At 36.0% G+C, this 13,320-nt stretch overlaps 1 protein-coding gene across 6 annotated transcripts in view; it reads left to right on the forward strand.

Moving 5' to 3' along the window:
- Positions 1-2,469: 2,469 nt before the first annotated feature.
- The window catches only part of PPP1R12A (protein phosphatase 1 regulatory subunit 12A), a 127,763-nt gene continuing 116,912 nt past the window's right edge, over positions 2,470-13,320 (forward strand). For 2 of the 6 annotated variants that reach the window (XM_016132331.2, XM_016132334.2), the window contains exon 1: positions 2,470-2,894. In XM_016132331.2, coding sequence (XP_015987817.1) covers positions 2,658-2,894 — 237 coding nt within the window. In that variant the 5' untranslated portion in view covers positions 2,470-2,657. The remainder of the gene's footprint in view (positions 2,895-13,320) is intronic. The other 4 variants (XM_016132330.2, XM_016132333.2, XM_016132328.2 and 1 more) reach the window with 3 other exon arrangements.

Genomic DNA, 13,320 nt, shown 5'->3' on the forward strand with positions numbered 1-13,320 from the left:
TGGTTAGTAGGGGATATCTGTAGTGTAATTAAGCTTTGTAGAAGATATGTACAGCTCTTGAAAACTCCTGCAGTACTAAATACGTCAATATGATTGATTTGCTGCCACATAGAAAAACAATTAGCAAATTAATAGTTCAACTTGCACTTCTATTTCAGGACTTAATTTGCCTTAAAGGTGCTGAAAAGTATCCTTATATCCCAAGAGGCCATTAGAAAATGAAAATATTTGCATTTCTCAATTTTTTTCTTCTGCTTAAATTTTGAAGTTCACTCAGCTATTATGACAATATGAATGATTGGCTTTGCGTTGTTTTTTAAACAAGAAGTTTTGCCTGTTTCAGAATTAGCTATAGGTCTTCAGTATCATTAATAACAACATTAAAAAAAAAAAAAATCCACCCTAAAAAGCCCAAGCAGGTGGCAGTTTAAGAGTACTTACAATGAGATGAACATAGAACTTACTGACCCTTAGAGCTGGGGAAGAAAAGCTAAGCTCAGTGAAATTTGCATACATTAGTAGCCCAGGTGGGTTTTTGTTTTCTTTTGGTTTTGAATGGTAGCCTTTGAGAACCGATAACTGTTTTATTAACAAACTACTGTTCTATTTATTAATTTTACATCCTGAAGAGCCTGAATAAAAAATATTGTGCTTCCCGGCAAACTGTTGCTCAAATGAAAACTTGAGATACCACTCTATGTTCCACAGCACTTTTAAGAACTACCACATAGACCATAACATATCCTTACTCTTGAGAAAAAGTAAAGATAAGCTGCCAGTTTTTCTAGGTAGCTGGAATAAGTAGACAAGGCAATCCTCAAATTCTTTTCTTTTATTCTAAGAGCTGTATTCTGGAGCTTTTTTAATGAATAGGAATTTTGTATTTAAATGCTAACACTATTATTCTTCAAAGGCCTAATTTTACCATTGGTGTATTTTATGTGTTACGTTTATTTTCTATTTCTACAATATTTTCAGAGTTAATGTTTTTACCATAACTTGAGGCTTATTACTATCCTAGTAATTGCACTTCAGAAAATTCAGGTGGTTTCTTGGTCACATTTTACTTCTCTACATGATAGGCTACAATGTAATGTACTGGAGAATAAGAAAAGCTTAATTGTTTGCAGCTATATTTGCAGTACAGGTACATGTTTGTTGAAGGACTTCTAGTCCTGCTGGTTAGTAAAAAAATAAGCCAATTAGTTCTCTGGGTACTCAGTTTAGACGGTCTCTAAAATTCCCGTTCAATGGTACAGTTGCAAAGTATCAATTTTTGGCTCTGAATGCTCTGAAAAATAGTGGCTAAAAATAGTGTTTAGAAAAATATCAATTAGTAGAGATTGTAAATAAATGGCTCAAAAGACATTTGTAGTTGTTAACAAATCGTGAGTGTGTGGGGGAGGGTACGTCTCATAAAGACAGTAAAAAGGCATTTTTTATGATTATGGTAAATGACAATGTGTTTTTTGAACATGTGACCTCAAAAGGTGGTTTAAATATGTCATTACCCTTATTGTATCAACAGTGCCTGTAACAATGGCAGGCTCATACTAAATATTTCATACCGGTTGAATTAATTGTGTAATATTAACATTCCTTTCGAACTCCAGAAGCGACTGGGTCTTTATCCATCCTTAGAAAGCGATGTAGCAGGAACCAGAAATCCCTTAAAAGGTCAGGACCAGTAACAACGCTGAGCTAAGCTCATGGGCAGTACCAGAGAGGCTTACAGCATTGAAGGAAAAGGAAGAGGACCCAAAATACGCGTGAGAAACAAAACAAAACCAAACAAAACAACAACAACAACAAAAACAGCATAAGAGGAAAGACGTGTCTATAGTGGAAGTTGGCAGAAAGCCACCGCAATTAGCGCAGGTCAAACCTTGTCACCAGGCAGTAACCTCGGCTGAGATCTGGTTACCACTAAAGCCCTCCGCTACACAGACGCCACTTTTAACAGGTTCTTATCAACACTGACGTACTCAAGTTAATCAGTTCCTTAGAAAGAGAAATTACAAACGCCTAATTCACAACCTATCCTCCATTCCATTCAAATGAGGCAGCCAATGGGAAAACCCTCCCTGAGCAAACGACTCGGCAGAGCTGCGACAGCCCTAGAGGCAAGACTGCCCTGTAGAGCCACCGTACAGCCCGACTCTTGGCCTCCGAAACCTCGGAAACCTTCAGCCGGGCGAGACAACCTTCCTTCCCTGTCTCCGCCCTTCCAGGTTGGTCCCAGCCCCCGCAGCCCCGGCGGCCTGGACCACACCCGCTTCCCTCCGGTGGCCTGTCCGCCCCCGCCACAGTTCGAAGAGCTTTCTTCCTGGGGCGGGCGCAGGCCTAGGGCGCATGCGCAGTGGCCCAAGGGCGCCTCCCTGCCCGGATCTCGCGAAGTTACGTTAGATAGGCCGCCGGTGACGGGTGGCCGGCCGGGGGCGGGAGGGCTTCTGTGGTAGAAAGGGAGGTCCGCTCGGCCGGGCGCGCCGCCCCAGTGCTCTGTGGGATACTGGAAGTCTCGTGCGTCTCCTCCCGGTTCCCAGCCCTCTTCTGGCCCGCACTCATAGAAACAGTCACACACCCCCTGCCTCCCCTCTCTTCCCTCTCCGCCTCCCCCTTCCCCCTCGCGATAAGAAGACCCGGCGGCAGGAGAGGGGATGAAGATGGCGGACGCGAAGCAGAAGCGGAACGAGCAGCTGAAGCGCTGGATCGGCTCCGAGACGGACCTCGAGCCTCCAGTGGTGAAGCGCCAGAAGACCAAGGTGAAGTTCGACGATGGCGCCGTCTTCCTGGCTGCTTGTTCCAGCGGCGACACGGACGAGGTCCTCAAGCTGCTGCATCGCGGCGCCGACATCAATTACGCCAATGTGGACGGACTCACTGCCCTGCACCAGGTCTGTGCGCCCGCCGTCTGCTTTCTGACCCTGTGGGCCTTCATCGGCCTCCCGCCGAGGCCTCCCTTCGGCCCTGGGCCTCCTGAGGCTGGGGGGTGGCAGGAGACTCCCTGCTGCAGGATGAGGGGGCGGCTTCCCGCGAAGGAGGGCGGGAGGGAGGGATCTGGACTTGAGGCCCCCTTCAGACCTGTTGTTGGAGCTGGGATCCGAGTGGTTTCCGGGGCAGAGGGGAAAAGGGACTGTGGTCGGCTTGGGGCCCCAGGGTCATATGTGGGCATGTACCTGGGATTTAAGGTCGAGACGGGGAGGATTGTAGTGTGGTTGTGCCTGGGCCCAGATGTCAGTGATATACTTGGAGGGTGGCAGATGCTGAAGAAAATGACCAACAAGGGATATTAGGGATACTTGGGCAGATGGACTTCTTTGGCTTATAGGTGGACATTGGATTTGTTGTAATTTTTAGGAGTCGATTGCAAATGATGATGATGATAATGATGATGATGATAATAGTGATCAACAGCCCTAAACCGAGTGCCCTGAGCGGACGATTTCCTGTTTTCTCCTTTATTACTCTTGGTCACTGCTGAGGGAAAAACGGGTGTAATTAGCTGATCTGCACCGGCTGAAAGGGAGGGGATGGGGTAAGGAAGCATTCACTTGTGCCCAACGCCCGACCGGAACATACCAAGGAATATATCTATCTTCCTAGAAGAGTTTGCCGCAGTGTCAGATCCTTGAGCCTCAGGTTCTGGAGTCTGCACTGGGGTTGGAAAAAGAAGAATAAACACGGGGCAGTCTTTTCAAAGGCAGTTTACCAGGCTCCGGTTTTTCTTTTGGGGGTGGGAAAAAAGAAAACTGGCCGCAGACTTTTCTCAAAATGGATGCTTTGTGCATGTTAAAGTTTTATAGTAGTCTGATTGGGATCTCTCAATGTTAGCCAAATAAGGAGAAACTATTGGCAATCCAGAGATAATGTTCCTTTGCCTTTAACAGGCCAAAAGCAACACACCCACATAGAGTTCTGCATTAAAAGCAAATTTTAAGTGATGATAATAGGTGACAAGACACGGACTCTTTCCATTTTCTTAGCGGGCAACTTAGAATTGCTACAGAACGACTTTACAGCAAAGCTTCCTCTCTTACAATGAAAAAAAGACTTGTACACTATCTCAAAGCTGCCTTGATTGTGGACGATTGTAGTTTTATTTTGATTAATATTGTAAACAAGAACTTATTTGGGAAGTCGAAACTTAAGATTTTATATTTTACGCAAAGTCCCTTGCTGCCTTTTTTTAAAGAGAGGTGTGTGGTGGAATTTTTCTTTTTACTGCTTCCTGTTTAGTGAATGATAATCTCTTTAAGTTTTATTTAATTGAATTCGTGTATCAAACTTAGCTAATAGCCTTTGTTTACAGAGTTGTCTGGATGACAAATTTCAGGACAAATCTGGAATTCAGAATGTGGGACCCAGTAAAAATATAGCATGGTCTTTAGACCTTTCTCTATTCCATTAACTGAGGGTCTAATGCATATGAAGCTTTTTATTTGGCTGAGGTTTATTTTAAGGCGTGGTATAACTCTAGATTCTAAAAACGTGGTGTTTAGAATCATTTACATGATTCTAAAAACGTTTGGGCATTAAAATGATAATATAATTATATAGAATGAATCCTCAAGTTTCTTTCAAGTGTAATTTACACGTTTTGGTATGGAATCATTCTGAAAGACAGCTTATTGTATGCTGGATACGATTGGATAATGGTTTACATCAACATGTTTTATTAAAATTGTCAAATAGAAATTTAATGTTATTACTGTTGTCTAGGAACCCAGTTGTATGGGCTTAGAGGAAAGGCACATTGCTAATACTTGACATTATTGGCCTAGTAGGAAAGTAAGATATTATCTAATAAGCTTCTTAAAGTGTTTTTCCCCCCCTCTCAATTTGGATATGTTGCAAGAATTATCAGATTTGTCAGTGTCTTCCTGATAACTGAATTCATTAGTTAGTTCAGCATTATATAGGTGTGGTATTTATTGAGTATTTTGTTTTAAGGGACAAGAGCTTAAGTAGAAGTGTCCAAGTTTATGCATAATCATTTACATGATATCTTTCTGTAATTTATCTACACATTTCTTAAATCAGTGAAGCCAAAGTCTTTAAAATATCAAGCATTAATTTATTATGTTTTCTCCACTCTTATTTCTCCTTTATTAATTTTTGTGCTTTTTTTCCCGTTGTGATAGTGAGCACAGCAAGTTTGCCTGGAGCAAATTCAGGACAACAGATAGTGAAAGGTGATAAATAAAACTTTTAAAAAGAATTGCAAGAAAATGTTAAGCTTTTAAGGAATCTCTTGAATGCTGCTTGTTTTAAATACTTCAATTGTAAAACCTAAAGTTGACCTACTGATTTGTTTCCTAGCCCTTGAATAATTTTTTTTTTTTTTTTTTTGGTAAATTTAACTCCTAGAAAGGTCATACATAGAATGCCTAAAATGTTTTTACCAGATTATTTGTTAGTCCTTTGGAATATTCATTTACTTTTTTAGTTTTAATCAAGCATCCTGTTTCACTGTCAGGAGAAAAGTTTTAGGGAGTTCACAACACACAAATGCATTTCTTAATCTAATATTTTACTTCCATTTTTAATATAAGCAGCTTATATTTACAAGTTTCTGTATTAATGGGTTAAATGCGCTATCATTAGAAAATGATCAGTTTTTAGTTATTGTTTTCGTATAGAAATAAATCTTACAGGTAGGAGAAAGAACATTGTTTTTTTGTCGAATTTCCTATCTTGGTTTCTAGAATAGACCTTCCCCCATAGCTAGAAAACAATACGGAAATTGTGATATAAACATCCAGTTTTCTAGAACTGAGGTCTAGAGTAGATATTCAATTTTACAGTGGGCAGTAATCAACTCTGATTTTATAGCTGCCTGGTAGAGTTTCATACTATGTGATCTGTATTTCAGTTTATAAAAATTTTATAGAATAGAGGGTTCTATAGAAGACTTTTGATTCTTACTAGTACTTGTGTGCATAAAATGTAGGTCTGAGATTTTTTTCAATAGTTTTTAGCTTAGCCTTTGATTTTACCTTAAAATCTTACCTACTTCTGTAGGTAAGTGACTTCCAGGTCAATTTCCAGTTATACAGAGCTCCAGTCCTTTACTTCATTTTTCTACTGATGAAGTATTAATTTAAAGTGAAATACTTACTATTCAATATATTGTGATTTTATATTTAAAACTATATTTTGTAACATAGTAGTGGTCCGCCTTCTTTGCCATAGAATAGCAACTATTGTGCTGTATTTACATTTACCTTTGTGATTTCTTCCAAGGATCTTATTACTCAAACATGAATTTTCATAATTGTGGTTAAATTTTATAATCTACTTTTATCACTTCAACCTGAAACTTACCTTTCTTCACCAAATCTACTCTTCTATTGATACCTCTGTTTCCATTAATATAATTAACTCTAGATCAAACTTTAAACATTTTAATTATGATCTCCTCATCCTTGTGTCTACATATATCCAGTCTTGTTCACAATTGCCTTTGCATCAGTTCTTTTTCTTGCTACTCTCACTATTGACCTAGTTCATACCTTTATTATTTTTATCCCTAGAGTATAATAATAGCTAATTGCTTTCTCCACCTCCTCTCTGTCCAATCCTGCGTTCATATTGCTATCAGATTAATCTTTTAAGTATGTCACTCTGTGTCATTCCTCTCCTAAAATTCAGATTTAAAGTATTTCACCATTTAGCTTTTACCTGGTATATTTCCACTGTGTTATATCCTTTACTCTTTCCTTTTTTATTTCCATGCCTGTGGACATGCTCTTTCTGCCAGTAGAGCATCCTCCCTCTTCTTTGCCCATCAAAAATCCTAGTTATTCTTCAGGGTTGAACCTAAGTGCCAGCCAGAAGGGATCTTCTGGTTTTTGAATTTATGTAATACTATGGCCCTGAAAAGACACTCTCTCCTCTGGGGTCCTCAATGTACCTTACATTTTGCCTTTCTGCTGCTATTAAAATGCCTCTTACTGAATAGTATTTGTAACTTTATCTTTCCTGGATGACTTGAAGGACCCAATTCTTCGAGTTGTTTTTCTTTTTCTTTTTTTTTATTTCCAGAGCCTGACACATAGTGGGTGCTCACTAAAAGATTTATTGAATTGTATCTTTTGCCTTGTATCATGGATACAAAGTTTTATATAGTTTTATAGTATTTGTATGTAATGAGATCTTTAAAATCTTCACAACTCTTGGAGTATCGTTCTTGCATGTAATAGAACTCGCATGTTTCTAAAGAAATGAAAAACTTGTGGATCTTCTGTACAGTTTTTTTTTTTTAAATTTCTTGAGATTTAAAAAATTCTTAATATTAACCCCTTTCCTATTAAAAATGCCGAAGCCAGTTTAAATCTTGCTTAAGTGATAGAAAAAGATTCAGTCGAGTCATTATTTAATTTGCTACCTTCTTTATTAGGGTATAATCTAAGTCCTATAGAGGAGTACAGAATAGAATTAGTTCTATGTTCTATGCAATTATAATTTTAAAATACTAAAGTTTTACTTTTAAATCTCAAGGCAGACAGACTTTCAGATAAGTTTAGTATTAAATCCTTTGGTCCTTAAAATACAAATTTTATCAACTTCTAAGAAAGCCATTTGAAGCTTCTTTGTAAAAATATGTGACTCTTGTCAGTAAAAGGAATACTTTTCTCCAGTCTTTTCTTAAATGCTTAATCTTCTCGGCCAATCCGTTTTTACTGAATTGTAATCTGAAATGTAACTCTCTTTTTAAAAGTCTTTTACTGGAGCTACTAAAACTGTTTTCCAACTAGAAGGAAAAGAGACTGGAAGCAGCTGATACTGAATCTGTTAGACAGTAGTGTAATTTATATATATATGAGGTATCTATTTGAAACTGTAAAGTTTATAATTGTTTACCCCTTTTTTTGTGTGGGGGGATGTTAATATCTTGAAAGACTATTGGATCATTTATAAATAAAATTAAAATGTGTTTAAAAGAATGCAATTTAAATTATTTTGTCTACATAATTTTCTTGTTAGAAATCTATAATGTTTGTGCTGATGGCTCTTAAAATTTTTATTGAAATCATCCTAAATCCATTTATTTTTTTAAAGAATCCCTCCTTAACAAACAAACAAAACTTCTAACCCAATACTGGCCCCCTCACTTCCTGCAAATAAATGGACAACCCTAGCCATAAATGAGATATGCTGGTAGGGCATTTGTGCTCACACTGCTGCTGTTATAATGCCTTCTCTGCACTTGCTGCCTTTTTGCTTCCTGGCAACAGTTTTGTGGTCTGACTTTGAAGTGTCACAACCAAGACCATCTTTCGTGTGCTTCAGCTACAAGTGTGATTACAAGCTGTGACTGAGCATTTTCTAGGTAGAAGCACTAGATGATATAGAGGAAATTTTTTTTTTCATCATCCATTTGTTACTATATTTACAAGTACTTTTCTTACATAAAAAATCTAGTTAGGTGATTTTTGATAATATGACAATTTGGGAACCTTTGGTGGGAAAGTTCCATTTTTACACCACTTTTCTTTTGAAAGATTATTAGGTTCTACATCATGTTGAAAAGATGGGAGTATTGGCATTGTGGTAAACATCTTTGAAAGTTTTTAAAGACCTCTAATAGTCATTGGTTAGAATTCTAAGTTGGGATTGAATATGTAGTAACTATGACTTACCAACTTACCACAGTTTTATCGAGTGGAATTGGCTGGCGAACATTTGCTGAGGATTTGTTATATGTAAAAGACTGTGGTCGATGCTTTTGGAACCAATATTTCATTTAATTCTCACAGTATCCCCTTTCTCTTGATCAAGGTTACCAAGACAGTAAACTCAGGTATATCTGGTTGCGAAGCCCAAACTTGACACTATGCTAGAGGTCTTCACTATAGTCTGAAGAAGAAAGTAGGTATTCTTAAATCTTCTAGTCATTATGGTTGATGACTAATAGTTGGATGTTTTCCCTTGTAAGTCAGCAGAAAATTAAATGAAACACACACATGTATGTAATTTCATCTACTTTTGTTTTAAGTAGCCAATACTTTTAAGAACTTTTATGGTAATTGAAATATAGTTTATTTAAATTAATTTCAGAATCTGCCCTAAATTTTAAGAATTGCCAACATTGTATTTGACTAATCATTATATGCAGAATATTTGATCAATTGCTTTGAGAAGTTGAAAAGGAAATTACAACAGCAACAGAAACTCTTTTTAGGACATAGAGTTTAATCTCTAAACATCTTCATTTTCCTTTTTCCTAATAAAAATTTATATTATTGCTTTAGCCATTTTTATATGTTCATTTACAGTAAATGCTTTATACACACACATTCCTTTTCACTGAAAAGTGATAACTTTTAGGTAATCAGAAATAGTGGAAGGAAGGAGGGAGGGAGGGAGGAATGATGGAAGGAAAAAAAATAGGAAGAAAGGATAACAACATTCAGCTTGTCACTACCATTTAGCTTAATCTCCTGCAATTTATTTTCTGTGCAGTGATTATTGGTATTTATAATTAGGACTTGAGATATTGTACAAAATGCTAATAGATACTTGAATTAACTCCTGAATTAGTAAAACCACCTCTTTAATGTTAATCAGGTTTAATTTTAATTGGAAGCTTCTTTTTTTAGGAGGAATATCCAAATTATAAGAATATTCTATTCTTTAAATCATTTTGCAGAATTTAGCCAAATGATATTTCAAGTCTTAACTTGGAAAAGGTATAAGAATTTTTTGTTATTAGTAATAAGTGAGAGCACCATTTTAACTGGGATTTGCTTGTTACCCATCAACTCATTTATTCCCAGAATTTTGTATTTCATGGACCAATAACATGTTTTTTATATTTTTGATGATTAAAAGAGGATAGCCTAGTTTTTATTTTGCCATTTTAGGACATGAAAAATAACCTGATCACCTTCTATAATTATTTTATAAAGAGAAATAATATTTTAATAACAGCAAAAGGATATAGGATATGGATATGTCCAAATAAATGACAGTGGAAACTCATATATCAATTTATAACATTGCTGTATTGACAGCAGATGCTCTTGAAGCTCTTTTATGCAAGTAAGAGAGAGTAATTGAGGTTGAACAGATTTCATAACTCTATTCCCTATGTCTTCCTTTCAGGTAGGATATGATAGAGTGCAGGTGGTGTGGCAAGCTAAATCATCAGGGTACACAGTACCTGGCTCCTGATCACCCAGTAAGGAGCAGAAAAGAATTTACCTGCAGAGAGATTCAGGAGATTAGTGAAAACTTTCTTTAGGTACCACTGGTTTTATATCTATCCTTCCATAAGCCTTTTGCACATGTAATTTTCCTCTGGAATGTATTCCCCAGCTTATTTATATTAAGGCTCAGCTCTAAGCACATAATGTGGACTTGCTTGACCACTGGGGCACACAATCATTCTTTAACTTACTGTTTTAACCCTAAGTTTGACACTTAATATACTACTAGCTATTGTTAGTATCTCTTATCTCTATTCAAAATAGTGAAGAAATCCTTCAAGTAGGGACTTTGATTCAATTTTTCTTTAAATCCCATTTGGTACCTGCATTTTCTTTTAGCAGGTGTACAGTAGATGTTTGTTGACTAAAAAACAATTAAACACAATGCAGACTGATCTTGTGAAGAGCAGAATCTATAGATAACAAAATGATGACAGTTTGCAGGTAGGTTTAACAGAGCTAACATTAAAAATGTTCTAATAAAACTTATACCGATAACTTACTTTTGTAATGCTTATAATGTAAAGGTACCCATTGTTATAGTCAAAATTTGGCAGGATCTTAGATTTATTTTTGAAATGGAATATATTCCTAATTACCAATACAAATAGAAATTTGCTCAGTTTATGTAACATTTAAAAAATGAATTTCCTTAAACAAAAAATTGGGTGTTTATTTAGAAAGGAATCCCTAGCATATTGGCGTTAGAAATTAATTCATACTTTCTAACAATTTTAATCACTTTTTTTCTCAGTAACATTTTCACCGTGGATCTCTGTACGTCAGTATTTTCTGACCTTAGTATTTTGATTGTTTATCTTTTCATTGTTGTGCTGGCTAGCCATAAAAAGACAAACTTGAGCTCCGTGTTACTGCCCTAAGTGTGCTTGCTCGACTTGAATGTTCTTTCATGGGTGGAGACATTCCACATTGTCATGTGTTATATAGGCATTTCTGAAATGACATTCAGTAGAAACTGTGGAAAGAAATGAGGCATTCCTCAGCTGTCACCTTTTTAGTTATCTACTTAAATGCGTTATGTGCATTGAGTGACTTATTCTGCAAGGAGTGCTTGATTGAATAAAAAGTGTTACTTTAACTGGATTATTAACTATATTTTGAGCTGAAATTACATTTTTTTGTTTAATATATTCTCTAACAGAAAATCATAGGGTTGTAGAAAGTTCGTGTCATTTTCTTGAATACCTGATGGTGCAAAGGGGAAATTTTGTAAGATGTGAATTGATATCCTCTTAAAAGTTAATCATGTGGGAAAGAAAGTGTATTTTCTTGGATTAAATATTAAAACACTCTCTCTCTCTCTCTCTCTCTCTCACACACACACACACACACACACACACACAGTCAGACTTTGTATTAAACATACTTTGTATTAAACATACTGAAGTATATACATTTTATTTGCCTTCAGAATTATTTTAGGTACTTATAAACTTATTCTAATATTTGTACTTTTGCTTGGAACATTTCTTGAAGTGTAGTTGAGCTTCAACTCAAGAACATTCTTTTGAATATCCTCACTGTTGAGTTTTTGTGTTTTTTTCTTTCAAGAGAATTTTTTAATTTTGAAAATGATAGTCATTTGGAAACAAGTCTGGTTGATAGGCAGGTCACGGGTAATGAAACAGCTCAAAGTTATAGCTTATAATGATGCGGTCTTTTTTTAATGGATTTTTGTGTTTTCCACAAAAGAATTTGATGCGGCTATTGCTAGATCATACTGTATTTCATCAAGAGCTATTGTTTTCTCAGAGATATGTTCATTTGTAGTTTTTCTTAAAAAAATAGAATGGATTACATGTTCAGCAATTTCTGTATCTTTCCAAGTACATGGAACAATGTGCATAAAAACTGCCTCATATTCAAGGTTTTTTCCTTTCAAGATATCTACTGCTATTTAACTCTGCCAGCCATCATTTTTACAGTAAAATGTCTTTAAATTTCTGATCTTCTCAGCATTTTTATTTATCTTACGTTGTACATGAAAATGCCTAAAGTAATTACTAAGTTTTCGATGCCTTCTGCTCTTGCTTCTTGTCTTGCCCATCTCTGTTTTAGTTTTTTTTATTTTTAAAAAATTTATTTAAATTAGTTTCAAGTATACAGTAGATTAGTTAGACATCTATATAGTTCCTAAAATGATCCCCCTAATTGCTCCCTCCCACCTAGCCAACGTGTTAATGCTAACTGCATTCCCTATGCCATGCTCCCCATCCCCGTTACCACCTCTCAGCTACTAATTTGTATTTCTTTAACCCTTCACTCCATTCTCCCAGCCCCCAAACCCTCTTCCCTCTGTCCATCACCAAATAGTCCACTGTATTTGTGAGTTTGTTTTTGATTAGTTTGTTCTTTTTTTTTCCCTTAGATTCCTCATATAAGTGAAATCATATGATATGTATCTTTGACTTATTTCACTCAACATAATAACCTCTAGGTCCATCCATGTTGTTGCAAACGGTAGGATTTCATTTCTTTAATATTCCATTGTATATATGAACCATAATTTCTTTATCCAGTCTGTTGATAGGCATTTAGGTTGCTTCTACATCTTGGCTATTGTAAATTGTGCTGCCATGAATATTATTTTGGTTTCCGAAGTGTAATTGCTGGGTCCAAAGGTATATCTATTTTTAATTTTTTTGAGAAAACTCCATACGGTTTTCCAAAGTGGCTGTACCAATTTGCAATCCTGCCAACAATGTATGAGGATTCCCTCTTCTCCACATCCTTGCCAACACTTGTTACTTTATTGATGATAGCCATTCTGACAGGTATGAGGTGATATCTCATTGTGGTTTTAATTTGCATTTCTCTGATGATTAGCAACCTTGAGCTATTTATTCCATTTTATTTTATTTTTACTTATTATTTTAATTGAAGAAATGATTTTAATTTTTTTCTTGTCTACCTCTCTCTCCTCCCATCTCCTCTGCTAACCACTAGTCTGTTTTATTTTTAAACATGGCTTTCAAGTTTGTTTACTGTTTTATATGTATTTTATCTCATAAAAATTTAAGAAAAAAATTAGTTAATTAAAGCATCAAAGAAAATATTTAAAAAGTAATTAAATGCTATTCAAATTTTC

The sequence above is a fragment of the Rousettus aegyptiacus genome, unplaced genomic scaffold (assembly GCF_014176215.1).
Source record: "Rousettus aegyptiacus isolate mRouAeg1 unplaced genomic scaffold, mRouAeg1.p scaffold_m13_p_2, whole genome shotgun sequence".
NCBI lineage: Eukaryota > Metazoa > Chordata > Mammalia > Chiroptera > Pteropodidae > Rousettus > Rousettus aegyptiacus.